The sequence below is a fragment of the Prunus dulcis genome, chromosome 1 (assembly GCF_902201215.1).
Source record: "Prunus dulcis chromosome 1, ALMONDv2, whole genome shotgun sequence".
Lineage (NCBI taxonomy): Eukaryota > Viridiplantae > Streptophyta > Magnoliopsida > Rosales > Rosaceae > Prunus > Prunus dulcis.
This window is the reverse complement of record NC_047650.1, coordinates 2,811,346-2,838,853: the sequence shown is the minus strand read 5'-3', so window position 1 is coordinate 2,838,853 and position 27,508 is coordinate 2,811,346. Positions and strand designations below refer to the sequence as shown.

The following is a 27,508-nucleotide window of genomic DNA, read 5'->3' as shown; positions in this document are numbered from 1 at the left end:
TTAATGATTTGTTGAAGTAAATTAATGGTGAATTGTCCCACAGGAAACTATTTTATTTTTAAATTATTCAATTAATTACTGCGGCTTTATGCAGCCAAATTCATTTGTGCACCACATGAGATATTTAGAAGCAATTGGCATCACCATGAACATTGAAGGAACTCAATCCCAATTCCCAAACCCCAACATCCATGAGAAAGCGTACAGTTAATTTTTTTTATTTTTTATACTTGTATGATTTCATTGTTCTACGGATGTACACAAAACAGCAAGGTCCAAAGAGCTCAGACAACAGCAGATTTCTGCAAATGTTTCTCCAAGCTTAACCAAAAAAAATGCTACATAAGTTATTCAAGCTTACAGTATCCAGAAGAAAGGCAAACCCAGTTGACAGTGCAGAAAATCTTTCATGGGATCATCGTTATGTATCTTTTTCATCCGATATGCCTCCATCTCCTCAGGAGTAACCTACAAAATGCATTGCATGGTGTAAAGACATTTATCAAAAAGGCTAAATACTAACAATCAAGCGATATATCACCAATTGAAGTATAATGAGATCCTTATACCTCATCATCCCATTTAACATTATATTTACGCTTTCTTTCATCCTTCTCTTCCTTTCTTCTCTTATCCTCCTGCCAAAATAAAAACACATGAGCAAACAACCAACAAAGTTCAGGAAAAATAGGGTGATGTGAAATTTGAGTCACATCAATTCCATCTTAAAATATATTGCATGACACTAAGAGAGGTAACTTGGAAATTTAAGCCACAAGATCACCTTCTTAAGAGCATCATCAAGTTTTTTCTGGTCAAGAACCAAATCATCAGGTACATCAGTTCCCCAAGTAGCAAGCCCTTTCTCTTCTGTTGGAGCAGGCATCTCTGCATCATCAATTTTGAAGATCCAATCAGAATGGAACTTTTTGTATAAAAATCAACATATAATCAAACTAGCAAGACTTATCAACATATAAATGGAAAACAATATCATAAGCACAAACTGTAAATGAAATAAAGGACATACTAAAACCAGCCACAATATGAAAGGTACAAACCTTCTGAGGCCGCTTTGCGGGCAACATTCGCCTTCATTAGGCCTGCTGCTTCCTCAGCAACCTCAATTCCAGCTGCACCGGTGCAGTAACTGTTCCGAATTGTTTGCTTACAACACTTGTATCCCCATTGGTGATCCTTCCACCATGATCCCCAAACACTTGTGTGGTTATTGATGTAAACATCCTCTTCATACTTGCTTTTGGGAAGGGAAGTCTCCTTCAAAAGAAAACCAGAAAAGAAAAAAAAAAATGTTAAATTTGCATTCAAAACGCTACATATAAAAGTTTAAAAGAAAATCTCTGGATTATCATGTATATTTTGAAGATGAACAACTTGGGTGGAAGACAATTAGGTAGATCAATTAATCTAATAAACAAAATACTTAGTTTAGCAAACAATATTTATGCTACTTTGCATGTAGCACTAATAGAAAGAACAGAACAATCTACACCAGACCAAAAGACTTTAAAATTTATAACTGTACTTCAGCACCATGGATGCTGCTCTAACAAAACAGCACTTGCTATAAATTCCTTCAAAACATTTATCATCCAATAATCATGAAGTCAACATGTAACCACTGACAACAAAAATAGATATCCACACATGATATTTCGGAGGCTCAAGCAATGCCACACTAAGGTGGGTTAAATAGCTTGAAAATAATTTTGGTCCACTACCATATATCACATTCTCTGGAACAGTCACATTTTGAAAAGTAATCCCAATGAAAATATTGACTAGTGCCAAAATATGAGCTGGAAGATATTAAAATTGTGAATATGTCTCTTAAAAAAATTATAGACGCATAATACTGCAAGATGGAGCAGAAACTTGCAAATGCACAAACACTTGGAGGCATGCACACACACATACTCCTAAAGCAAAGCCCTTTTTTTTTTTTTGGCATAACATAAACGGTATAAATATAAACAATGCAAGGCAAAATCCAAAAACAGAGCTGATTATTTGAGAATGAATTTAATTTCATATATACCATGCCCTTTACAACTCTGCCGGCACGATCATATTCAACTTGTTTCTCACTTTGTCCCAAAAGAAGCTCCTTGGGAAGTACTTCTTTGGTTGCAGCATTGCCATACTTCTCCATGATGGTATCTTTCATTCGTGACTTCAATTTGTCCTTAATGACCTTAAAGTTTTTATACAGCAATTCTGCTTGAGATGGAGCAGCTTGCATGTGGATGTCTTGTCCTTTTTCAAATGCCTCCCATGCATGAATATTAAGCTTCTTGAACTCTAGAGCTTGCCCACTAACTCTGTATTGGTTATCTCCCTGTAACAATGGCAAGTTGTAAAATCAATTGTTTGTTACAGTCACTATATTAAAGGAAAAAGTTTTTTAAAAAAATATTCCAAGTATATTCCACAATTTCCAGAGGCACTCACTCCATAAAACTTCTCATTTGGGTCAGCATCAGGAAGAGGATCTTCACGCATGGATCGAGTTTTCGGATCATAATAAGCAGAATTGACATCAAGGTTTAAAAGATATTTAGCTGTGTCCTCCCGAATACGCAAATTTCTGAGCCAAGAGAAATTAAAATCAAAATAAGGCGTATATCATCTTTTGGAGGAACGTTACACACAAAATAAGATATGTTTCTTACTAAGCGACATACAGACAATCAAGGAGATAGCAAACAAAATTGCAATACGTACCTGACAGTTCCAGTGCTTCCACCACCAGTTGTTCGAACACGCTTCTCAACCTTTGCAAAATCCATTTGTTTGCTTTCATCAACCTTGGCCTCATCAACCTTCAGAGCATCATTATCCTCATCATCATCACTAACCTCCCCCTCCCCATTCTGCTTATTATTTTTCTCCTCCAACTTTTTCAGCTGCTGCTCCTTCAGGTATTTCCTTCTAGCCTCATCCCTTGCTTCGTATCTCTCAATGACACAAGCATAAGTTGCTGCATCAAAACCATTCCATCTATCCCGTTTTCCATCATAATCCAGCTCAAACATCTCTATCTTTTCATCAGGTGCAATGTGAAAATTTGTCCACTTTGCTCCTTTCTTTCTAGGCCTCTCCATGCAGGACTTAGCGCTATGTGTCATGGCCCCACAGCTGTCAAAAGCAAACGATAAAAACCCAAGGTACTACAAGAATCCCAACTCAATACAGCACATGATAAGAATACAGGAATGTAGAAGAGTTTTTTTTAAAAAATCATGAGCTAAAACATGTATCCTATGATCCTATCCCCAAATAAATAAATAATAATCAAACTTTTGTTTGCTGACATAATTATATGACTATACAAAACCAGACAAAAATTTGTTTTTAGGCATTCATGAATTTAACCACAGAATATCCCAAAAAAACTCATGGAACCCTCATAAATCTGAGAATTATCAAGTAAAGGCATGTAAATTATTTGATCAGCTAACAAACCAGCGTTGGACATGGGTGGATATACAAATGTTGTGAGCCCATAACACCATCAGCAATCTTGTCATTCCCTATATGAAAACCATTTTCCCATTATCAACTGTACACAAAAAATGACTTCCCCGGTGGAAAGACGTGATCATTAAACACGCATTACAATTATCGAACAAAAATATTATATTCGAGATTTAATTAGCAAGTATGATAGCAGGAAAAACAATCAGGGACCAATATTATAGGCAATGCATCGTCCACATACTTTTCACATGCTCCTTTCCGGTACTTATCCGGGTGATAAATCTTTGCACCTCTGTCATACCAGGATTTTGTATAATTCGGATCGGATTTCCATTTCCTTTGATGTTTTAAACTCTATACAGAAATAGAAAGAAAAATCCCCATAAGCATATGCAGCTTTGACATCTTAGTAAGAAAGGGTTTACAAATCTTTGAATGTTAGCTTACTGGTCTCTCAGCATTAAGATACCAGGGCGCAGATGACATATATTGAGGAATGTGAGGATTAATCTCTTTCCCATCTTCATCAACTTCAGCTGGTGCTAACCCAGCTTTACGTGCTTCCTCCAATTCAATCTGCTTCCGATGATCCTCCCTTGACTTGAAAGCCACTGCAAACACCACAAAATAGAATAACAAAACTTTAAAAAACAATGAAATTGTGACATAACATTCTTACTGAAGTTTAATTACCAAGGAAAATTTTCTTGCAACATTTATATAAAAAAAAAAAAAAGAATTTGAATTGAAATTAGTCACTCCAATATTGGAACAAAGATCCACCTTCGTGAAGCATTAATATGAACATGATGTTTTGTTCTTTAGTTTTACGCGTACAATGTTTTGTATTGTTCGGTAACTATACTCTAAAAATCACCCACATTTGTGCTAGTACATTGTGAAATTAGCAAAACGGATCATTTTCATTCACCAATCACCTACTATTGTGCAAAGATAGATATCTGAAATACCATTTCTCAATCCCATCCTACGTTCACCTACTGTCATCCCTCAGCTTTGCACCGGTGAAGCTTCACATAAAAGTCACACATAAACATAAATCCTAACTTTTGATTTCTATATCTATACATCTTCATCTCATAATATCGTATTATTATGTATCTGAAAAATCATAAACACCCAATCCTTTTTAATTTTCAATAAATGGGGTGCTATTATATTCATGGTTAGCCAGCAGCAACCTAGACCAATCTTCCCCAACAATTCACACATCCCAAAATCGAACCTTTAATAACAGAGACAAGGTACATTGCATATAGGCTATAGCAAAAGAACAAACAACAAATTAAACCCAAACCATACTTCCCAAAATTGACGCGAAACAATGAAAATTTCCTCAAATTTGAAGCCTTTTATTTCAATTCTACATTGTATAGCGTCTAAAATTTGGCCAACAAAGAACCCAAGTCGTCATTTCGATTTAAAAGGCAGCGATATTCGAGAAATTGGGGGCAACGAGAATTGTAAAGTCTGTAGCCTTACCTGATGCCGTAGCCATAACTGAATGCAGGAAGAGAAGCAACAAAGGAGAAAGGACCAGACTCTTCTGGAAAAACAGAGGAAGAGAAGCACCAAAGGAGAAAGGACCAGACTCTTCTGGAAAAACAGAGGAACAACGAAAGCGATTTTCGAAGCGTTGGTGACCAGTTGGCGAGTTCATTTTATATGAGGTGCTCCGGGGGGAAATGTTACGGTGTTTTTACTCGCACCGACTTTGGTCCTTTTATGAGATGATCATTCTTTTTTTTTTTTTTTGTTATGAATCGCATCTTAGAATTACTTCTCTACATTTGCATCTCCCTTTTTTATAGCATCCTTTGAATGATCATTTGGTTTTGCAGTATAGTTTTTATTTTATTTGACGATGTTCAAAGTTGAATTTTTATGACCGCAGTTATTGAGTAAAACCAAAAATCAATATCGGACCAACAACATTTTTATTTTGGGCCATGGAAAATTTCAGCTTCAAATATGTCTCAACAAATTGGAAAATAATATAACTAGATTAGTGACTGAGTCAGAATTTTATGCATGGGAGAACCTCTCACATAATATATATAAAAATATTTGAACTCACAATACATGCCACAATAGCCGAGAGGACCAAAACATTAATATTTACAACTTTTTTTTGTTTGGTAATCTATGCAAAAAGTGGAAAACCAATTTAAACTCAATAGAGACAATAAATCAAAATTTCACAAATCCAAACAAACTATAGGTGAAGAGAAAACAACAAAAAATAAAAGAAAGTTTAACCAATCTTAATTAAGTGAGTTAAGTCAATTGAAACTTGATAATATATTATATGGAAAATAAGAGAATAAATAAAAGTCACAAATATGTTCCTCACAATCAACATTAGAAAGGTCCTTAGTACATTCGACTGTATCAAAAATTTCAATCTTCCTCGATATGCGTAAGAACCCATTAGCATACATACATCCATTAAGAGCAACTCCACCCATTTGCCCTTAGCCATGGCAAGGGTGGAGCTAGGGCAGCTACTATTCACGTGAATAGTGGCTGCCCTTGCAAATAGTATTTTGTGTTTCCACCCATTGACATGGCTAAGGGCAATTACTATTCATTTTTTTATTTTTTTCACAAATTTTTTAATAAAAATAATTAATTTAGATAATATTTTCGGATAATATTTTTGGGTTCGTACATATCAATATTTATTATAAAATTCATATCTCAATCGGATAAAATTTTGGTATTTATAGGAAAAAAAAAGAGTATTTTTTTGGTATTTTTTTAAAAAAAAATTCAATTTTTTTCATTTTTTTTATTGCACAAAAATTGGCTGCCGTTGGATTGGAGAAAAAAAATCTGATCGGAGAGCCTAGAGTGCGACACGTGGACTTTTAATGGTACTGTAGCGACAGACACTGTAGCATCACTGTAGCACTGCGGCACTGTAGCGATGACGTCAGCACCAAAACGAGGGCTGGAGCTCGGGCCAACCTTGTCCTCGGGCCAGCCCAGGTTGCTGGGTCCCACCTTGCCCTCGGGCCTGGGCTGTGCGCTAGAACACCTTTTTTTTTTTTTTTCCTCCCCTAGCCTCGGGCTGGGCTATGCCGCTGAAAAGGCTCTAACAGCTTTAGAACTTAATCGAGTGAGCAAATCATAAGTTCTCTCGTGAATCAACATCAGATCATCAATGAATTTCAAATATAACCCATAAAACTTGTTATTTGTGTCAAGTTTTGTAAAAAAAATATACATTTGAGTATTTCAAAAGGTAGCTTTGCATTCAAATTATAGCTCCTCGATTGAGAGGGCAAAGCTTGCGAAGCTGTATGCCTGCTCTATTTAGACAACTTTTGCACCTTTCATAACGCACTGGGTACGTTTTGGCCAATTGTTTCAAGAAAAAGTGATATTTTCTATATATAAAGAAATTAAACTTAAAAGTATTTTTCATTTCAAAGCTACAACATTAAATTATTGTAACTTTTTATATGGTTGACGGGGTAAGACATTTTGTTTCTTCCTTCAATAGAACTCTGTAGCTTTTTTGAGTAGAGCCATGGGGTATTGTTTTGCATTTGTTTCTTAAATTATAAGTTATTTCATTCATAATCGATCAATACCAGTAAACTTACAACTCATATAAGTAAATTTTCAAATATTTTGAAATTGTTCTTTTATGATTATTTTAATTCATTTTATTGTGATTTTATTGAAGGTTATGTATGGTGGCTGATTGAGTGATTTACGATTGGAGTTGGTACTTTCTAGTGATTTTCTTTCACCTATTTGTTTGCAATCAATTTACTAATTCATAATGGACTCGTCTTTCTTGCTATATTGGTAGTTGTACTTGTTGGTATCAAACTATCAATTAGGCCTGCCCCTAAGAGCCCAGAACAAACTCAGATCCAGATCACTTGAGGAAGTGGCTAAAACCCATCAGGGCGACTATAGCCAACCTTCCTTAAGGCCTCCCATGATGCCCAGCTTTATTAGGGGAAGGTCGCCCAGGTCCAAGAAATTCAAAGAAAGGTCGCCTCGGTGGTTATTGGATATTATTTCAAATTTCTATAATATAAGCTTAGATTAGTTTCAATGTGTTAATTCCAACCTGATTTCTTTAATTTTGGTTCAATTTGTGATGGATTTAAGGTTCAATCTTGACTAGCTTAGGGTTTCTGAGACAAAGGGAGATTTGGGGTTCAATTTCTGATGAAGTGTATGAATTTTGATGTACTTCGTTCACTCATCTGATCTCATATCTTGTTTATTGCATAAAAAGTTTCATAGATTTATAGGCTTCAATGTTTGATACACTTGCATGAATTTGCAATTCTGTACAATACTAAACTGCAAACAGATTTTATGTACTGGAAACATTGTTTATCTTTTCTTAGATGCTCTTGTGTGAAGTTTCCCATATAAGTTATTGCTTATAAACTGCAAACAGATTTTATGTACTGGAAACATTGTTTCATCAGTTTTGTTTTTCACTTCCACCTTGCTACATAAAACAAATGAACAAAAAAAAAAAAAAAATCTAGTCTCTGAGTCGAAGAAAGTATCGTGTTTATTATCCTTAATTTCTATGTTTAGGCTTCTTTGCTAATCTCGTAAATCTCTATAAATTGGAGATAAATATGTTCTTTAGATATGAAAAAATGTTGGTTTGAATACAATGGTGAAGCAATAGGCTCTTTGAATATAATGGTACAACACTAGGCTCTTGATAAGTATTGGTTTTGCCCTTTGCATGCTTTTAAAAATTGATATTCATTTGTTCTAGAGACTCTGTTGATTTGTCTCTCTGATTGTATGATATGTAAATGATAATTGCCTTATGCTTTCTTGTATAAAATCTGTCAATGCAATTATCATTGTACCATTTGTTTGTGCCAATAGAAATATAAAAAAACTGCATATTGATACTTCTTAAAGTTAATATTCTTATCTATTCTAAATTCTTGAAATAATTTCTCATTCTTGATCCATGCAATTGAAAACAGTCCATGGGGAAAGAATGAAACTTGCAATCTTCTTACATGCTTGGACTGGAATCCATGTGAATGTTATAATTTTGCGCCCTTCTTTACTCTCTTTTTTCTCATCAACTAAAGAGTAGTCGACTTTATCATCTCCAAATTGTTTGATTACTTTTGGTCTCAAGTTTTGGTTATTTCTAAATCTTGTTTTACCTCTCCAGTTGGATTTGGTTTATATGCTAATCTAAGTGGTTTTTCTCTTCTCCCACATGAAGTGGTCTTTTTAGTGTTTGCACCATCTTCTTTTCTGGTATTGCTTTTCTTCAATTCAAAAGCAGTTAGATATGAGAAATTTATCTCTTTGATTTTAGGCCCTCAACTCAGGTTTGGTGAAGAAGGGATGGATAATTCTATAGAACTTCACTGGAAACGGGCTCGAGAAGAAGAAGAAGAAGAAAATGAAGAAGAAATGAAAGAATGTTTGAAAGAACGTTTGGGTTGTTGAAGAAAAGGTGGAGTATTTTACGAACACCCTCCTTTTTTTTTGACGTAAACACACACATAAGAATCATCAATGCTTGTTGTGTGTTGCATAATTTCATATATGTTGAGCAAGTGTAATGATCCAGTGTTAGAAGCTCGAGATTTAGAATTATTGGATTTGGTTGATTGTGACATAACAAGTATGCCAATAGAAACTCATAACAACACCAAAAAAGGAATTACAAGTGTGCAAGCTTGTAATAAGTGGACATTATTTCGCGATCAGTTGGCCAATAACATGTTTGCTAGTTATCAAACACAACAAGGTCTTGTATAGATCATGAAGAAAAATTAGAAAACTAATTTCAAGTAAAGGCGAGCCGCACTCTGATCCTTTTTCTCCTTGCTGACAACCAACTGCGAGGAAGCTAAGTGGGGGAGGTGGTCACTGCCCCTCCTCCCCTCTACCCATCTTCCCCTTCCTCTCCTGATCTCCCTTCTTTTTCTCCCATATTTTCCTTTCCTTTTATCCCCTCTTCTCCTCTCATTCCCCTCCCCAGATAGTCTAGATCTATTTGGATCTAGGTTTGTTTGTCTGTTTGTTTTGTTTGGTTGTTTTTGCAGTGTTCCAGGTGACTGGTGTTGTCTTTGTCTCGGCGGCAGCCATTGTGTCTCTCCTTGGGAGAGTTGTAATACCTGGTGACTGATGTTTTGTCTATGTTTTAACGGCGGTGGCAGCAACGACGCTGGTGGTAGTTGTTGGGATGTGGTGCTCTTCTCTACTATGCGCTGACCGAAGAACTATGCTTGGTCATATGAGGTTTTCTTTGTCAGGTTCTGAGTTGAAGTGGAGTGCTTCTCATGGGTCTTTTTACTGTTGATTCTATGTTTGTCCTTCATGTTCTCTCCTAGTTTCTGTTATGGTATGACTTACAGTTTGCATGGCTATCAAAAGACTATGATTTTGCTCATAAAAGGCTTCTTTTGACAATTTGGATGTTTTGCGGTCCTCTTCTATGGGTTTACTATTTGGGGTTTCTACGGTTCTCTCATGTGGGTCTACTGTGTTGGTCTCTAGTTGCAGTTCTCGTCGGAGATTTTTGTGTTAAGTTTTGTTTTTGACTTGTTCTTTTATTGTAATGGTCCAAAGTGACCTGAATTGGACTCTCCTGTTAGTCTATGACATGTGTGGTACTCTTTCCTCCCTTGAATTTTTGTCCTAGGAAAGTTTTAACGAGGCCACTGTATCATGTCGCTCTTTGTACGTCTGTGATTTTATGAATGAATTCTCCTTCTCAAAAAAAAAAAAAATTTCAAGTAAAGGCTTAGTTCCATTTATTATTAATCATACTTTTTTAATTTCAAATGACTCTATGTAATTTGATGATATGTAGTGTCAGAAAGAGGAAAAAAAAAATTAAACATAACAGCTAAAAAAACAGAACAACCAAAAAAAAAAAAAATTATGTTTACAAGAAATTACCCAATCAAATCCCTCCAACTAAATAATTAGCCAAACAAGAACTTCACTAATCTCATCATTTTGAAGTCCCTCACCTTAAAATCTCATCATTTTGAAATCCCCTCACTTCAAAATCCCATAATTTCAAAGTCCCTCATCCAAACACAACTTAAAGGTTTAACGCACTCTGATTAGTGGTGTGAAAACCAAGCATCCCGGAGTGTGGACTAAACTTAATGACATCCAAACATTTTAAATGCGGATATAAAAAGACTAAATGATTGGGCAAGAAATGTATTGTTTTGAGGGGTGAACCACGATTGCATTTGTTGTTTTAGACTAACGAAGGAGATTGCAATATTGAAGTAAGTGATTATAATATGGATTTGTCATTCGTTGATACAAACTTAATACACGAATCTGAACCCACTGTTTAGTTTGTGTCATTTTTGAGTCGTATTATGTGCCCAAAATTGTCGTCTCTAATTGTTACAATGCAAGTTAAATTATTTGTTGTGTCAAAATCAAGTTACTTTAATTTGGTGTTAAATTTGATTGTACGTAAATTCAACTGATAACAGTTGGGAGGAGAGAGAAAAATCATAACCGCTTTCTTATTCTATGAGTCCCAAAGAAAAACTCCACATAGGAGGGAGGAGGAACAAGCGTCATTGCCCTTCTCCCCTTTTCTCTCATTGCCTTTTTCTTTTGGGTAACTCCACTGGAGCGTTTTGAATAAGAAACCCCTTGTGGTGATTTCTTTTGAGCCATGCTCAAATTGAAGTTCCCCATCACCCCTTTTAGGCATTCTCAAACAAATCATCTTCCAAAACTCACTCTCTAACATTACTCATGTTCTCCAAATCTACATTGTCTTTGACGGAGGTTATTGCAAATCACCAAATTGTTCTCTGTCAAGGTAGTTGTTTTCATTTATTTGTTCACTCTTATGCTTATGTAGATCACTGGAAACCATGTTTTCCTCATATCTGTTATGACGCTTCTTTGGGTGGTGGTGGTAGAGTTCGTTTAGGTTCATGAGTTGCTTTAGGGTTATGTTGGGTAGGTAGGCTTTGTTTGGGCTTGTGATTAATTATGGTGATGTGGGCTAGTAGTTTTAGTGTGGCTTTTGTCCGTTTTAATTTTGTTTTTAACATGTTAGTTTGTTGCCCTCTAAGGATTGATACTTTCGATGTCTTCTTGATGTCTTTAATTGTATTGTTGATGTTTATCTAATGGAGTTTATTTTTTTAATTAAAAAAATGGTGTTAATTTAATGTACTTATTATATTAGTCAAAGGGAAATAAGGGAATTTGAGTTGAGAATCTCTCCCAACATTGAGAGGAGAAATATCGTTAAACTAACATATGGTTGATATTCAAATTACTTAGTATTGGTTTAGTAAGTCATGCCATTTTATTGTTAATTTTATTATTAATGTTTAAAAAAAAAAAGAGAGTAAGTATTTGAGTTGAATTTCACACACCTCCTTTCATATTGTTTTGAATTGACTTTTATTCTAATTCATATTAAAATAAATCATCCTATGGAAACCAAATGATGAATATTATTTATTTATTTATTTTATGAAGATCTATATATTTCTTATGGAGCATTTTGGTTTATCACTTTAACTCATAATGTTTCATAATCACTATATAGCCTAGGGGGATTTTATTTTTATTTTTTTTATTTTTTATTTTTTTATTTTTTACAGTCCAAAATAATAACTTGGCCCACCCAAGGAGTGGGCGCGGTCTGGTTCTCACCTCAAATCGAAACCGGAATCGGTACTATTTAACCGATCCGATTTAGGCAAAAAAAATTTCAAAAATCGACTGGTTCGGTTTTGACCAGTTTCTATTTTGAACCGGATTATTAATTTATTATTTTTTTAATTTTGAAAAAAAATTTAAAATTTTTTATATACAAAATCATAATAAATAACTTTTTTTTTTGGCTTAAAAATTAACAAATAATCCAATTCATACATTTAGAAATTTTTTGAAGTTGAACTTGAAAAAATAGTGATTATAAAATTCAAAATATAGCATTAGATTTTAAAATTTTGTATTAAAAAAAAATGACCAGTCCGTTGCGGTGCGGTGTAAAATCGGAACCGAAACTGGTTGGAACTGGTTCGGTCCGATTTGTTGACTTTTTTGGTCAACCAATTTTTTTCGATTTTTTTTCACTGGTTCAATTCGGTGTTCTGATTTTCCGATCCGGATGCCCACCCCTACACCCAAGTCTACCCCTTATGAATTATCAATTGACGATTTGCAATGGAGGCTTATTAGTTTCAATTTATGAGTTATGAAATTTTAAATAGGATTTGTAATCGATTTTGGTGTTCTTGCTTATTCAATAGGTTATATTTTATTAAACATGCTCATTATTTTCCCATGACTAGATATATATATATATATATATAGATCACTTGAGTTTTCTATTTACTTAGTAGGTTTGTATGTAAGATATATTTAGCCCACCTTAATTTGAAATCTTGAGTCTGTCTCTGATAACCACCATTCTCAATATTTGACACGTATTTATGAGCATTACTATGATTCTACAAATACAAATCAAAGAGTTACCTATAATTATGACTATAAACACGTGTTATATGTTAAAAATGATGATAAAAATACATCTTAAATTAAAGTCATATTTCTTATGTTCATATTTGTATTGTTAATTTGAAATTTAGTCGGAATTTAAGCAATGCCATATTTAATTTTGTTTGGTACCTTTTATTTCTCTGAATTATTTATCACTCATCTGTTTGACTTATTGGTGTACTCTTAACCAACGCTGCAACGTCAGCTCAAACGAGGACCAATAGTTAGTTCAGAAACTTTAAAACTACTTTTTAAGCGCTACGCATGGATCATGACGATTGTCGTTAGGACAAATCACGAGACAGAATCTAAACGGAATATGCCTCCTGCGCTTCTTCCGCAGCACGCGCGTCTTCCTCTCCAAGTCATCGCCTTGATGCCCAAACATGACGCCGTCTAACAGTCCACTTGTTTCCAAAACCTGGAAACGGTGCCGTTCCACTCCTGATCCCTTTCTCAAACCCCAAAAACGCCGTCGTCTACAGCTACCCCCTATCGCATTTCCTTGGCAACATAATTTCCACGCCTATAAAAAGTACTTCCCCTTCATCTTCTTTACTCTCTCACTGTAAGCTCTTCTCTCCCACATCTACGAGTCTACTTCATCGATCGAATCTTCTTCCTCTTCTCTCCTCAATCAGAATCCATGGCGAAAGGACCAGTTCGCGTCCTCGTTACTGGAGCCGCAGGTACTGTAACGTTTCCTTTACAATAGGAATCTCACTGTTCAGCTTCACTTCTAACTAGTTTTGAGCGATCTTCTAGTTCTAGATCTGCGAAATTCGTCTGAAGAAAAATATATTGTTCATGCTTTTTAGCTTGTAGTTTTGTATGTTCTTGATGAGCCGTTTAGATCTGGTAGGTAATGGTATAAAACTTACATATGGTAGGGCTGAGATTCTCAGAAGATCGCTGAAGTAGTAAGTAGATGTTGTCAAATGATACGGCTTATGATTTGTTTGAAGTATTGATCCAAAACTCGATGAGTTTGAATTTTGTCTTTTATAGTGGTATTTGATAGTGTGTATCTTTCTCACTGAAGTAGTGATTAGATTGATGCTTTCAAATCATATAGTGTATGATTTGTTTAAGTGGCGATACGAGATTTGATCAGTTTGAATTTTTTAGTGGTGTATAAAAGTTTGTATATTTTTGGATTTTCAGGACAAATTGGATATGCGCTTGTACCAATGATCGCAAGGGGAGTGATGCTGGGAGCTGACCAGCCGGTGATTCTTCACCTGCTTGATATCCCACCAGCTGCTGAGGCTTTGAATGGTGTCAAGATGGAGTTGGTCGATGCTGCTTTCCCTCTTCTTAAAGGTAAATAGGGAAAAACACTCAACTGATCTGTTATATGCACATGTACTGTGTTTGCGTATGTGATATAATTGATATTTGTGTATTTTATCAGGTGTTGTTGCTACGACTGATGTTGTGGAGGCATGCACTGGAGTCAACATTGCCGTTATGGTTGGTGGCTTCCCAAGGAAGGAAGGCATGGAAAGAAAAGATGTCATGTCAAAGAACGTTTCTATTTACAAGTCACAAGCTTCTGCTCTGGAGAAGCACGCAGCTGCTAACTGCAAGGTAAGTGCCAAATTTTCAAGCAATTTTTTTTTAGTTTGTTGCGTTTGATCTATGTTACTGGGTTATGAGATGAGTTTTGTACACGTCCCAAATACACAACTCCATCTTCCTGGAGAATCATGACTAATTTGTCATTGTATCGGACTGTGCCATGTATCTCTTTGTTTTCTCAATGAAATTCTTAAGGTGGTTCCACAGATGCGAGATTGTAAATTTGTCATATCTGTATAAGGGGTGTGATCAAGCCCCCTTTGCAAAACAACTAGCCTTCCTTTCTTTAGGTTTTCTATACAACATGAAGACACTTGTTGCAGTTTAAAATTTAAAATTGATTTGACATTTATATGCTACCTTTCCTTTCTTTGGCAGGTTTTGGTTGTTGCTAATCCTGCAAACACCAATGCACTGATCTTGAAGGAATTTGCACCATCAATTCCTGAGAAAAACATAACCTGTTTGACTAGACTGGATCATAACAGGGCTTTGGGCCAGGTTTCAGAGAGATTGAACGTTCAAGTTTCTGATGTTAAAAATGTTATTATCTGGGGAAACCACTCATCATCACAGTATCCTGATGTCAACCATGCAACTGTCAAGACACCTTCTGGAGAGAAAGCTGTTCGTGAGCTTGTTGCTGATGATGCATGGTCTGAGAATGGACAAATATTTAATTCTAGCTTTAGTCCTGTTATGAGGTTTACTTACATTGACGCGCTCCTTTTTCGGTAGGTTGACCGGAGAATTCATTACCACTGTTCAACAACGTGGTGCTGCAATCATCAAGGCTCGTAAGCTGTCCAGTGCATTATCTGCTGCTAGCTCTGCTTGTGATCACATTCGTGATTGGGTACTTGGAACCCCCGAGGTGTGCATGATTCTGTCTGGTTTTCAATTATATCATGTTAGACACATGTATGTATGCTTATGATTTATATGTCCATACATTCAGGGCACCTGGGTTTCCATGGGTGTGTACTCTGATGGCTCATACAATGTTCCTTCTGGTCTCATTTACTCATTCCCAGTCACTTGCCAAAATGGGGAGTGGAAGATTGTTCAAGGTAAAACCCTCCAGCTCCTGCGTTCCCTGACATTTTAATAGAATGAGAAATTCTCAGTGTTCTAATATCTTTTTGATTTGCAATTGTCTAGGGCTCTCTATTGACGAGTTCTCTAGGAAGAAGTTGGACGCAACCGCAGACGAGCTCAGTGAGGAAAAGGCTTTGGCATACTCTTGCCTCTCTTGAATGTTCCCGTCTATTATTCCTGGCCGTGGTTCTAACTTGGCCTGCCTGCAATGTGTGACAAATGGAAGTAGCTGAAGTTTTGAATAATGCCATTGTTAAGATAGAGAGATCTGTTAATGATGCAGAAGCTGCTTGTGTGGGTTTTACAGTTGTTGAACCCATTGTTATATCCCGGATGCTCGACTTTTTTTTTTCTGTCTTTCGTTTTTTTGGAAAAATTGCAAATTTGAATGTGGGATTGAGACGTAAAATAACCCATATTTGCCCTGATTCCAAGACTTCAAAAAGAGTCCACAGGTTTCAGAGTTTGATAACATATATGATCCGGTGTTTGCGGTCATAATGGTGTCTACAATCTGCGGTTATACTTAAATGTTAATCTGCATTGTGCATTATATAGGGATTGTTGAACGCGATCTTGCTTCAATTTTCTAAATGATTTGGTTTTTCTGTTTTTGCGAAAAAGGGACAAATCATTCATACCCAGAATAGTTTACAGTGAACAGAAGAACATTACAGCCCCAAATCCAGGATGGTCCTATCCAAACTATAGATTACATAGCAAGCGCACAGGCCAGAAATCAGTGAGCCAAAAAGCCAGAGTGCAACCAGCCCACTACCAATACATCATCAAGTATCAGTGTCAAATAGAACCCAGCTACAGAGGCAAAATCATCTCAAAATTGATGAGATACCACCACCAAGAGAATAAGCATAACCACTCAGAAATGCTCCCAATGCTTAAGCCAAGTATCAAATCACTCTCCCTTCTCCACTAGGTCCACATCACCTAATCGCTGAAATGTTCCATCTCTACAAAAGGCTTCTCCACCAAATAATCCCGATCCTCAACACATAGAATTCCTTGGCTGAAGTAAAACAACTTCAGATATACAAGGAACTCCATTAGATCAAAGCAACACAAAAGAGGAAATGAGAAAGAATTGGTACAAGAGCTAGTGAACAAATCCCAGAAAAAAAACTAGGGAGAAACCAAAAACCCTTGCGCAAAGCAAGGGGAAGACAAAATCCAACTCACGGCTAGACGGGAAAACCTCTCCACAACAAATATGGGGGGACATATTATAGGCATTGAAAAAACAGGTGTGACATATTATAGAAATCTAGTGAAAACCCCAAAAGAAACAGCCAACTCTCAAACAAACCCAAAATATTTTCAAAAAGACAGAAAAGTCCATATTCTTCAGCATCAAAGACATGCAAATCTTAGGCTCAAAATAACATGTGAAGATTTTGTCTCGTTCCAACATGTGAAGATTTTGTTCCGTTTGTGCATATGATTGAGTGCCTTTTGTCTTAGTTTGCATGTGAATTAGAGGAAAAAAAATCATCATGTTTGTCACATTCCGGGATTGGCTCCGTCGTAGCACGATATTGTCCGCTTTGGCCCCCATGCCCTCATGGTTTTGTTTCTGGGAACTCACGAGTAACTTCCCAGTGGGTTACCCATCCTGGGATTGCTCTAACCCAAACTCGCTTAACTTCGGAGTTGTTATGGCTCCGAAGCCAGTGAGCTCCCAAAAGGCCTCGTGCAAGATGAAGGAGGACATGTACATATAAGGCACATTATTCCTTCTTCGTAGGTCGATGTGGGATGTTACAATCCACTCCCTTATGGGCCCGACGTCCTCGTCGGCACACTCGCACCACACGGCAGAGTAGTTCTGATACCAAATTGTCACATCTCGGGAGCTTTGGGCCCCTTGCCCTCACGATTTTGTTTCTGGGAACTCACGAGCAACTTCCCAGTGGGTCACCCATCTTGAGATTGCTCTAACTCAAACTTGCTTAACTTCGGAGTTCTTATGGCTCTGAAACCAGTGAACTCCCAAAAGGCATCAATTGTCACATCTCGGGATCGGCTCCGCCGTAGCACGATATTGTCCGCTTTGGGCCTCCCCTCTCTGCCCTCACGGTTTTGTTTCTGGGAACTCGAGATTGCTCTAACTCAAACTCGCTTAACTTCGGAGTTCTTCTGGCTCTGAAGCCAGTGAGCTCCCAAAACGCATCAATTGTCACATCTCGGGATCGGCTCTGCCGTAGCACGATATTGTCTGCTTGGGCCCCCCTTTCTACCCTCACGGTTTTGTTTCTGGGAACTCACGAGCAACCCAGTAGGTCACCCATCCTGAAATTGCTCTAACTCAAACTCACTTAACTTCGGAGTTCCCATGACTCCGAAGCCAGTGAGCTCCCAAGGCCTCGTGTTAGATGGACGTGGGCATGTACATATAAGGCACATCACACCCTCTCCGTTGGTCGATATGGGATGTTACAATCCATCCCCCTTAGGGGTCTGACATCCTCGTCGACACACTGGCACCACACGGCAGAGTAGCTCTAATACCAAATTGACAGATCCCTGGATCGGCTCCACCGTAGCACAATATTGTCCGCTTTGGGCCTCCATCTCTACCCTCACGGTCTTGTTTCTGGGAACTCACGAGCAACTTCTCAGTAGGTCACTCATTCTGGGATTGCTCTAGCCCAAACTCGCTTAACTTCGGAGTTCCCATGACTCCGAGCCAGTGAGCTCCCAAAAGGCCTCGTGCTAGATAGAGGCGGGTATGTACATATAAGGCACATCACCCCCTCTCCGTTGGTTGATGTGGGATGTTACAATTCACCCCCTTAGGGACCCGATCTCCTCGTCAGCACACTCGCACCACACGGCAGAATGGGTCTGATACCAAATTGTCACATCCCGGGATCGGCTCTGCCGTAGCACGATATTGTCTGTTTTGGGCCCCCTGCCCTCACGATGTTGTTTCTGGGAACTCACGAACAACTTCCCAGTGGCTCACCCATCCTGGGATTGCTCTAGCCCAAACTCGCTTAACTTCGGAGTTCCTATAGCTCCGAAGCCAATGAGATCCCAAACGGCCTCATGCTAGATAGATGAGGACATGTACATATAAGGCACATCACCCCCTCTCCGTTGGTCGATGTGGGATGTTACAATTTTTTTGTCCATTCACAATGTACCTTTTGTGAGATTTGAAAAAAGATAACCATAAAGTATTCCTAAAAATAACAATAGGGATAAAAGGCAGAGCCAAAGTAAAGAGAAGGGGTTTAACTGAACTACTCCAATTATCTATAACCAATACCCAAATCCAAACCTATAACTAATACCAACAACAGCAATACTGAAATCAAAAAACAAAGATTCTTTTAATTCTTCTAAAGAATATATATGGTAATAGCCATTCTCTGTGGCCATTTCAGCCACTCCTTTCTCTAATCTGCCAAACCAAAGTGTATTAGAATTGCTTTGAGTATTTTAATTAATCCTTTTCTTGGTGATCTGATAATTGCTTTTAGTTTGAGCTTTACCAGTGAGATGGTCCACCAAAGAGGCATTTGAGATGTTCTCAAGAACAATAAATACAGTGCTAGCTGCAATTGGATGGTCCTGATAAGTGACAATGCAGTGTCTAAGAAGGCTAACCAAATGCCTATGCCTCAGTTTTGGCAAGGCTTCCATGCTCTGGTTCAAGTTTTGGGGCAACTGCTTCTGCTTTAATTTCACACATTTCACTTGTACCGGTAAACCATCTTTGAGCCAGCCTTTGTAGACCAGTAATGTATATATTGCACGTAAATAATGACATCAAGTTGATGAACAATAATGTTGGCTCCATCAAATAATGCATTTAAAGCCAACAAACAGCACAAATTCAATGTTAATACCGATCAGAGATAGAGAGAGAGAGGGAGAGTTTGGCTACCCATGTGAATCCTAGAGAGTCTGAGAGCCATGAGAACTGAAGGATTCAAAATCTCCTCATTGCCAACAAAAAAAAAAATGAAAATCTAAGCTAAGCTAACCCCTAGAAAAGTAGCTTCATACCTTTCTGACCCAAGAGGAAGAAGATTTAATCTAAAGCTTATGAAATGGAAGATGGGAATCCATATGGGGGCTTAAAAATGGTTGCGATGAGGAAGGGTAGCTTCCATGGGCAGCGCGAGGGAGATGGCAAACGCAGCAAACTCGTTGACCTGAACGACATGATGAAGATGGCAATCAAGGCAAGTTCGGCGGATGGCGAGAGGGAGATGTGCTTCATAGATGTGAGAAAGGGTTTTCTAAATGGTTCGTGAGGTAGTACAGTGTTTGAGAGAGCATGGGTTTTTTGAAAAACTCTAAGGTATAGTTGTAATTTTAAAAATTAACCCAACGCATCGATGTATTATGACAGGACCCGAACCAAATTTCGCTTTGGAATTCGGGTCGAACCCTGTGCGTGTCCGACACTTGGCAAATGTCGGGCACAAATGACCTATTTGCCCTTCTACTTGAAATTTTAACCTTTACTTCTACCGAAATTTCGGCAGAGTCTCCCCTATATTTCGTTCAATCCCAAAACTTACACCTGTCAAAACGAGCACAAATATCCATATAACCAACAGCCAGCACTTCAATAGACATGCCAAAAGTTCCAATCTCACTCTAGGGCAATATCAGAGCAGTCTGATAGTATATAGGTAAGTTAATCGTTTTACACACCATCGTTTTTGTACCAAGAAGGTGCGGAAGTTAAGATGGCCCGGTGGTGGATATCCTGTGCACGCTACAGCCTGGGGGTGCAAAACATTTGAAAATGTGAGTGGACAAAAATAAGGGTTCATAAAATATCTAAGAATATATTAACCCCCATTGTAAAAAATATATATAGTTAAGTAAAACTAAATATCTAAACTACCTGGAAGCAGATTAAAACCAACGCAGTTACATATCTATATAAATATGTGCAATCGTATTCAAAAACAATAAAACTTGCATGAAAGCATTGAAATCCAAACTTGCATAAAAACACTGAAATCAAACCTGCATAGAAGCAATGTATTCAAAACTTGAATCAAAGCACTGCAATCAATCAAAACTACCACTCGGATGTACCCCTGTAATTCCGTCAATTCCCCTGGCAGGTCTCGGCGACACACAGTCTATCCGAGCCGCAAACTGGCAGGATACAGGGGACTATAGTCAGCCTGATCCGCTGGCAGGTCTCGGTGACACAAAGTCAACCCGAGCCGCAACTGGCAGGATTCAGGGGACCGTAGTCAGCCTGATCCGCAATCCTGGCAGGTCTCGGTGACACGAAGTCAACTCGAGCAGCAAATCCTGGCAGGTCTCGGGACACCAAGTCAATCCGAGCCGCAATCCTGGCACTCACGGTCCGAGCGTCCTCGAAACTCGTGAGGCAAATGTCAAGTGCACTGACAAAACTGAGAATAAATTGGATGTCCGTAGATATCGGTATAACTGAGGGTAATAACCACAATTGGGTACATGGTGGTTTTAAAATATATAACATTTCTGGAAAAACTGCTGAAGAACTGAATTTTTAATAAATCAGGAACTCTGAGAAAATATAATATATAAATATTATAATATTTCTGAAAGATCTGATGAATAATTGAATGTTTATTAAGTCAAGAACTTTGCTATCATCAGAAAATATAAATTTTCTGAAAAATCTGATAAATAACTGAATTTCTATTAAATCTGAAACTATACTGCCACTTTATCTGATATACATCTCAGACTCTACTCTCTATAATTCTTTAGCATAGTTAACTAGGCAGTACAAAGATAAAGACATTTGGCTTCACAAACCATACTAGGAAAATTCACTACCAATTAAACTTATTCAAGATCAAATAATGAAATTCATTTATATAAAATCATTTATAAAAGAAAATTCCACTCACTCCTGGTCCGAGCTAGCTAGACCTCCTGTAGGTCTCTTCTGCGGGCCTGCCTGGTCCAGGGTGCCTGGTAAACCATCATGAATATTTAATTAATAAAACTGCTCGGTATAAATTTTTAAGTAAAACCCAGACCCCTGACTTCTAAAAGTGCGTGCACTAACTTTAAAATCATTTTCCTGCCCACTTAGGCATTTCAGATATTTAAAATCATCTGAAAAGACTCGAGACTTTACTAAGCGATAAACTTTCACATTGGTCGATACGGAACCCCGTGGGGTCCACGACCTCCAATTACCAATATGAGAGTTCCTTTAAGTTCCTCACATTTAAAGAACCATATCCTGCAAGTTTGGTCTGAAACTGACGATCGGATTGATCACGATCGTGAAATTATACAATTTCCAAACCCTAGCCCCAGGGTTCGCAATTTCGGAGTATCCGGGACTCCGATTCACAATCCGTCGAATCCTACACGATTCTGAAATTATCTGGAACAACATATCTGAAATTGAGCGCGATCCAAAGGTTCAACAATACTGAACCCGGAAGTCACATAATATGGAAAATCCGTTCGGGGCTCAAACGGTATCCAAATTGAGATCCGCGAAATCCTACGTGCTCGTGACAACATAAGGATCGCAACAAGATACAGTGCCACTGCACTACCCTCACCCACGCTCCGCAGCACGCGCCGGCAGCGATGGGTGTCTAAAGCGATTTCGGCTCGTCGGAAAAACTTCAAACCACGGCTCCAAACTCCTACCCTAGGTAAAACACCATATTTGGAGCCACTTTTGTTCTTGGACCTACCCCAAAAAGTGGCCGAAAGTGGCCGAAAGTGGCCGAAAACGGAGGCCGAAAATTGGCTGAAACTTCAAGCTCAAAAATCAAATAGCTACACGACGAATCGATCTAATCCTACAAAACAGGCAGCTAGAACAGCTCGAGAGGTTCAAGATCCATACCTGGGTCGACGGAAATGGTGGCTGGAGGAGGGAGATCGACGGCGTTGAAGTTTCGGTGACCTCTCGGTGGTTTTCTGCATTTTTCGGCCAGCACAGGCCCTGCCGCCGGCGGGGAAGGGTCGGGAAAGGAAGGGGACTCGACGGCAGTTCGATCGCCACCGGTCCCGTGGCCAGTGGTGCCCTGTTTCGGCGTCGGCGGTCCCTGGAAGGCTACGACACGTCTGTGTTGGAGAGGAGAGAGAGAGTCGCGGCGAGGAGAGAGAGAGAGAGAGGGCCGAACGGGTTTTATAAATCCAACTTTGAAATATTTACGGTTGTGCCACTGAGACTCTTTTGACCATAACTCTCTCGTTACAACTCCGATTCGGGCCCACTACGTGTCTATGAACTCATTTCACCGTGCTCTACGCAACGATATAAGTGGAATTGTCAAATTCCTTCTTGATCAAAAAGTCACCTTTTTCTTAATAAAATATTCCGAGGGAAAATTGTCTTTTCTCCAAATAAATTACTAATTAACTAAGAATTTTTGTTTTGGGTTATTGCATATTAGGTACCACGATGGTATTATAACATTCGTCGTCTTTCAAAACACCATGACAGTTTTTATATAACGGTCGTTTATTGGGTGTTGTAGTTTAACATAATTGTAATAGTGAAGTTAGAAATCATGTTTTAAAATATCGTACTCAAGCATCATTAACAGATAAACAAAAAGTTCTTTTAGACAATTTTTGGAATATTTGAACTAATAATGAAAGCATGAGAAGAGGGCATGAAAAACTTATTAAAGCCCTTGAGCAAGAGTTTTTAGCATATAATTATGATTATAAAAGAGCAAAATAATAACTTTCTTTTTTGCATGAAAAACATGAAGAGTATGATTCAAAAGTACGAAATTTTAGAATTATTAATTTAAAATGTCAAAATTTAAGCATGATTTTACAAGAAAAAGAGGCTGATGAGCCCAATTTACTTGAGCATAATAGAGAATTTTCTCTTGAGCAAAAAACTAAAAATCCATATTTTCTTCAAACCCTAGCTAGAGAAAGTTATAAATTTTTACGATAAGATATTAAGAGTTAAATTAGAATATGAGCAAAATACATCTCTTCAGTTGTACATTCAAGCTTTTCTTTTTAATTTAAAAAATAATCACAACATGGTATAACAATTATTACTAAAAGTAAAAGATGTTTTCATTATACTATTTATTTAGCTAGTATTAACATGGTGGAATATAAAAAACTGCATTTAGAGCATAACAAAAGAACTATCACAATTACTCTAAGAATTTACCCGTAAGATATAGGTTTTTTACTCTATACTTTACTAGTAAGATGTTTTTCACTCTATAACTTATCGATAAGATATAGAATTTTCAGATATTCTTCAATTGAAGAGGTAAAAATCTCAACAGTCAACAGCGCAAAACTCACGTTACATACAGCCTTTGCGTCGATATTTGTAAGGTTGTTTTGTGTGTTTACCACAACAGAAAAACTAGCCTTCCTCCCCCAATCACACCTTCCTGTTATTGTTCATGGAATTCAATCTCTGATTTTCTTTACTGGGTTCACAAAGAAGTAGCAGTCAAGACTATTAACGCTTGACGATGACTGAAAATTGATTTGATGGTGATTTTAACAAATCACCAAAAAAAAAAAAAAAAAAATTTACACTGACGACTAAGTTAAGTAAATCCACAAGGACCACAAAAATGGATATTTTGATTCAACTTTTTTTAAGTCTTTAACAAGACTACAAGTTTGTAAGTCGTTGGCTCCCTTGTGACCACTATTATACTGGTACCATCTTGGAAAAAACTGAGAAAAAACACTCCTATTCCCTTTACTTTTAACAATTTAAAAGAGCATGTCATCAATCACGGGCTTGAAAAGTTTGTGGAAAATTTGAAATGAAATGATGGACAAGATAGAGACAAACTTATTAAGGTTTAGAAGTTGTTCTGCTTTTTCCTAAGATCAATGTAGATAGTCCATGCCTGGTGTTCAAACCAAAATGGGAATGCGAATTTTGGATCACACAAAGTTTGTATGTATTTATTTGACTTCTCTTGTTCATACATACTAGTCTTGTATACAATCATATGGCCGACAAAAAAACTATTATTAGTGGTGATCAATATCTGAGCTCATATGGCCTTTTGATGAACCTCCAAACATCCATCCATGATCAAACAAATTACTTCAAAACATAATCCGATGCAAATATTTTCATAGCATATGATAATTAAATTTCTTTCCTTGTGAAAAAAGTTCAACTACATCATCGATTTCGCCATCATCATCGTCGTCGTCATCATTGTTACATAAACTTGAACAAATAATAACAAGCGGCTAAGGAGGATCATCACTAAAACCTAGCTAGCCATAAACTATACAAAACTGTTTCCACCAACTCAATCTTTTTAATTGTCTCCCACAGTTTATTCTGTTCTTTATCCACCTTTCAAATCACCACCAATATTGTGAAGACGACCCGAATCACCTTTTCTAGATTATACATGTATCCTTTATCCTTTATACGAAGTACTAGCTAGCTTTTTAGTTTCTTCGTCAATGCACAAGTCTTACTTTTGGACGACAGACTTTGCCCCCACTATTGAAATTCTGTCCTATAACAGCTAGCTTTTTGTTAACGGTCAAATTTGAAGATATAGAAATATTTAATAACTATTCTAACCGTCAATTAAAAATTGCCTCCAAAAGAGAGAGGGTATGGTAAAAGAGTTGATCAAAATTCTGGTAACTTCGGTGTGTCCCCATGGCCAGCTCTAATGAAAAGGTCGTACCAAAACTCCATGCCATCATCCATGTTTGGACCAAAAGTAAAACCCAACTCCCCTGAATCGTTTTCAGTGATTGGAAATTGGGGTTGTGCTTGATCATTTGTGGCCTCTGGAAATTCCAATGGGATGCTGGAATTATCAGCTGAGAGTGCCTCAGACCAGAAACTGTCGTCGATTTCGGGGAATGTTTCCGAAAGCTCCATGTTTTCGCCTTTGATGGTTATCATGTCCTGGTGATTATCATCAGTCAATGCAGCTGAGACTTCTGTGACTGAGGAAACATCACTGGAACTGGAAGATGGTTGTGGAGAATTCATATTTTCTGGCTCAGCAGATTGGCTTGTGACATTGGAAGCACTGCTTGCTGGTGATGAGGTTGAAGTCTTATCTTTGAGTCTTTTCTTCAAGTGGGTGTGCCATACATTTTTTATCTCGTTGTCTGTGCGTCCTGGTAATCTTGCTGCAATTGCTGACCACCTGAAAATCGATGGAGGAAATTAATAAAATTAAATATTTTGCATGAGAGTTTGGCATTTTTTTTATGCAAGTACAAAAATTTATGCTTGATTTTCAATTTGACTGCAACTTGTGACCACATTTTCTGGCTGCATGTGGTTCACTTGGTTTAATTTATTGGGGTGACTTCCAATTAATCTAGAGAGAGAATCTTTTGATCAGCCCACTTGCTATTCTTTTATAGATATATAGAAACCAGTTGCCTTTGTTTGTGTGTTCGAGAAACGATTGTGGTTTTAATTTCCTTGAAATTGTTGTGGTTAATTCTAGCTAGTCATCATGCCCACTTAATTAAGGGCAAAAAGAGAGGAGTATAATCCTTTACTTCAAAGCAATACCATCATGTAAAGGTAAACTAAAAGCATGTTTCTAAATTACCATCCGTGCAGTGTGTGTAAGTTTTATATGTTATCGTCTCTCTCAAAATGAAAGGTTGTAAAAAAACATGTTTTTAAATTAGCTTAATTACAAAAGTTTCATGAAAAATACCTGTTACCCAGCATTTCATGCAACTTAATGATAGCTTCCTCTTCTTCTGTTGTGAAGTTTCCTCTCTTGATATCGGGTCTCAAATAGTTTATCCACCGGAGTCTGCAGCTCTTCCCACATCTCAACAAGCCTAATTAAAGAAATAAGTGGAGAAAAATATATGAGTCCAAAGCTCAAATCAAACAGAATTTAGCTACTATTTGAAGTATATTCAGAAAAGTTGGATATAACAGTAAAACTTGTGATCCTGCAATGCACCAAACTATGTGAAAGAAATGATCTTATTAATCTATGGAGAAAAAAACCCCCAGATTTGGAACTTGTAATTACCAGCTTGCTTTGGCAGGGCACGCCAGTTTCCATGACCATATTTTTGGATGAAGGAAACTAGAATTTGGTCTTCTTCAGGTGTCCATGGCCCTTTCTTCAATCCCATCTTCTCGCAGCAAGGAGCTCTCACCATCTCTCTCTCCTCTCTCTCTCTCTCTCTCTCTCTGTGTGCTGAATAATTTGGTCGTCAATAATGTACACACTATAGCTATATCTTTCAAAGGAGCTAAGCTAAGCTAAGATATAGCAGTTTGGTTGAGAGTTTTGATGAGCTCAATATTTTTGAGGCCCTGTTGTGGCTATTTATCCTATAAGATCTCCACTCATACAAGAAAGGTGTTTAAATTGGACCAAGACAAAGAAACAATGTATATTCAAAGCGCACTTGCAATTTCCGGGAAGGAGATTAAAATACGAAGACTTTAAGCTTTTCATTAAGAGTGGAGAGACTAATTAAGAGTTGCAGAGATTACAAGGCTTGTCATATAGTGAGTATAGTAAAAGTACACGACCCTGGACGTGCAGCAGACAAAATATCTTGCCCATTATCTCATAAATTAATAATAAGAAAATAGTGTGACGTTCGATGGTTGAAGCAGCCAAAGTAACAAACCTTTTCTCTGTAGCTTTGCTGAAAATATATATTACAATTTTTTTCTTTTTGTAATTGCAATTTTCTATTGGATACTTCTTGCCTCCTTTCTTAGCCGGAGATATTCTTTCCTGCAAATTACGATTTGATAAATATGCAAAAGTAATTCATCAAAAAC

The 27,508-nt window shown here is 37.4% G+C and overlaps 3 protein-coding genes across 3 annotated transcripts; 1 reads left to right on the top strand and 2 right to left on the bottom strand.

The window, feature by feature from the left end:
• Positions 1 to 192: 192 nt before the first annotated feature.
• LOC117616711 (pre-mRNA-splicing factor SLU7-like) lies at positions 193 to 5,208 on the bottom strand. The gene is made up of 10 exons (XM_034346106.1): positions 5,005 to 5,208; positions 3,949 to 4,112; positions 3,743 to 3,855; positions 2,746 to 3,159; positions 2,473 to 2,608; positions 2,060 to 2,359; positions 1,062 to 1,278; positions 785 to 888; positions 570 to 638; positions 193 to 468 (listed from the first exon to the last, which is right to left on the bottom strand). Exons 1-10 carry the CDS (start codon positions 5,180 to 5,182, stop codon positions 358 to 360), a joined length of 1,806 nt encoding a protein of 601 aa, XP_034201997.1. The 5' UTR covers positions 5,183 to 5,208; the 3' UTR covers positions 193 to 357.
• An 8,263-nt stretch (positions 5,209 to 13,471) lies between these two features.
• On the top strand, positions 13,472 to 16,303 carry LOC117616179 (malate dehydrogenase). The gene is made up of 7 exons (XM_034345418.1): positions 13,472 to 13,739; positions 14,215 to 14,373; positions 14,465 to 14,640; positions 15,010 to 15,287; positions 15,370 to 15,505; positions 15,590 to 15,701; positions 15,793 to 16,303. The coding sequence occupies exons 1-7, from the start codon at positions 13,697 to 13,699 to the stop codon at positions 15,885 to 15,887; spliced, it is 999 nt and encodes a 332-aa protein (XP_034201309.1). The 5' UTR covers positions 13,472 to 13,696; the 3' UTR covers positions 15,888 to 16,303.
• Positions 16,304 to 24,741: 8,438 nt separating this feature from the next.
• Positions 24,742 to 26,871, bottom strand: LOC117623849 (transcription factor MYB30-like). Its single transcript, XM_034354855.1, has 3 exons — positions 26,739 to 26,871; positions 26,409 to 26,538; positions 24,742 to 25,880 (listed from the first exon to the last, which is right to left on the bottom strand). The coding sequence occupies exons 1-3, from the start codon at positions 26,869 to 26,871 to the stop codon at positions 25,349 to 25,351; spliced, it is 795 nt and encodes a 264-aa protein (XP_034210746.1). The 3' UTR covers positions 24,742 to 25,348.
• Positions 26,872 to 27,508: the final 637 nt, after the last annotated feature.

Bases quoted from the DNA above. Each gene is read 5' to 3' on its own strand.
- LOC117616711 (XM_034346106.1), bottom strand. From the start codon at position 5,182: ATGAACTCGCCAACTGGTCACCAACGCTTCGAAAATCGCTTTCGTTGT. The intron at 3,856-3,948 runs GTAAGCTAACAT...ATTTCTGTATAG, and splicing joins ATCTTAATGCTGAGAGACCA to AGTTTAAAACATCAAAGGAA. The intron at 1,279-2,059 runs GTATATATGAAA...TTTCTTTTGAAG, and splicing joins GCAGAGTTGTAAAGGGCATG to GAGACTTCCCTTCCCAAAAG.
- LOC117623849 (XM_034354855.1), bottom strand. From the start codon at position 26,871: ATGGTGAGAGCTCCTTGCTGCGAGAAGATGGGATTGAAGAAAGGGCCA. The intron at 26,539-26,738 runs GTAATTACAAGT...TTCTTTAATTAG, and splicing joins TGCCCTGCCAAAGCAAGCTG to GCTTGTTGAGATGTGGGAAG. The intron at 25,881-26,408 runs GTATTTTTCATG...ATCGATTTTCAG, and splicing joins CATGAAATGCTGGGTAACAG to GTGGTCAGCAATTGCAGCAA.
- LOC117616179 (XM_034345418.1), top strand. From the start codon at position 13,697: ATGGCGAAAGGACCAGTTCGCGTCCTCGTTACTGGAGCCGCAG. The intron at 13,740-14,214 runs GTACTGTAACGT...TTGGATTTTCAG, and splicing joins CCTCGTTACTGGAGCCGCAG to GACAAATTGGATATGCGCTT. The intron at 14,374-14,464 runs GTAAATAGGGAA...GTATTTTATCAG, and splicing joins TGCTTTCCCTCTTCTTAAAG to GTGTTGTTGCTACGACTGAT.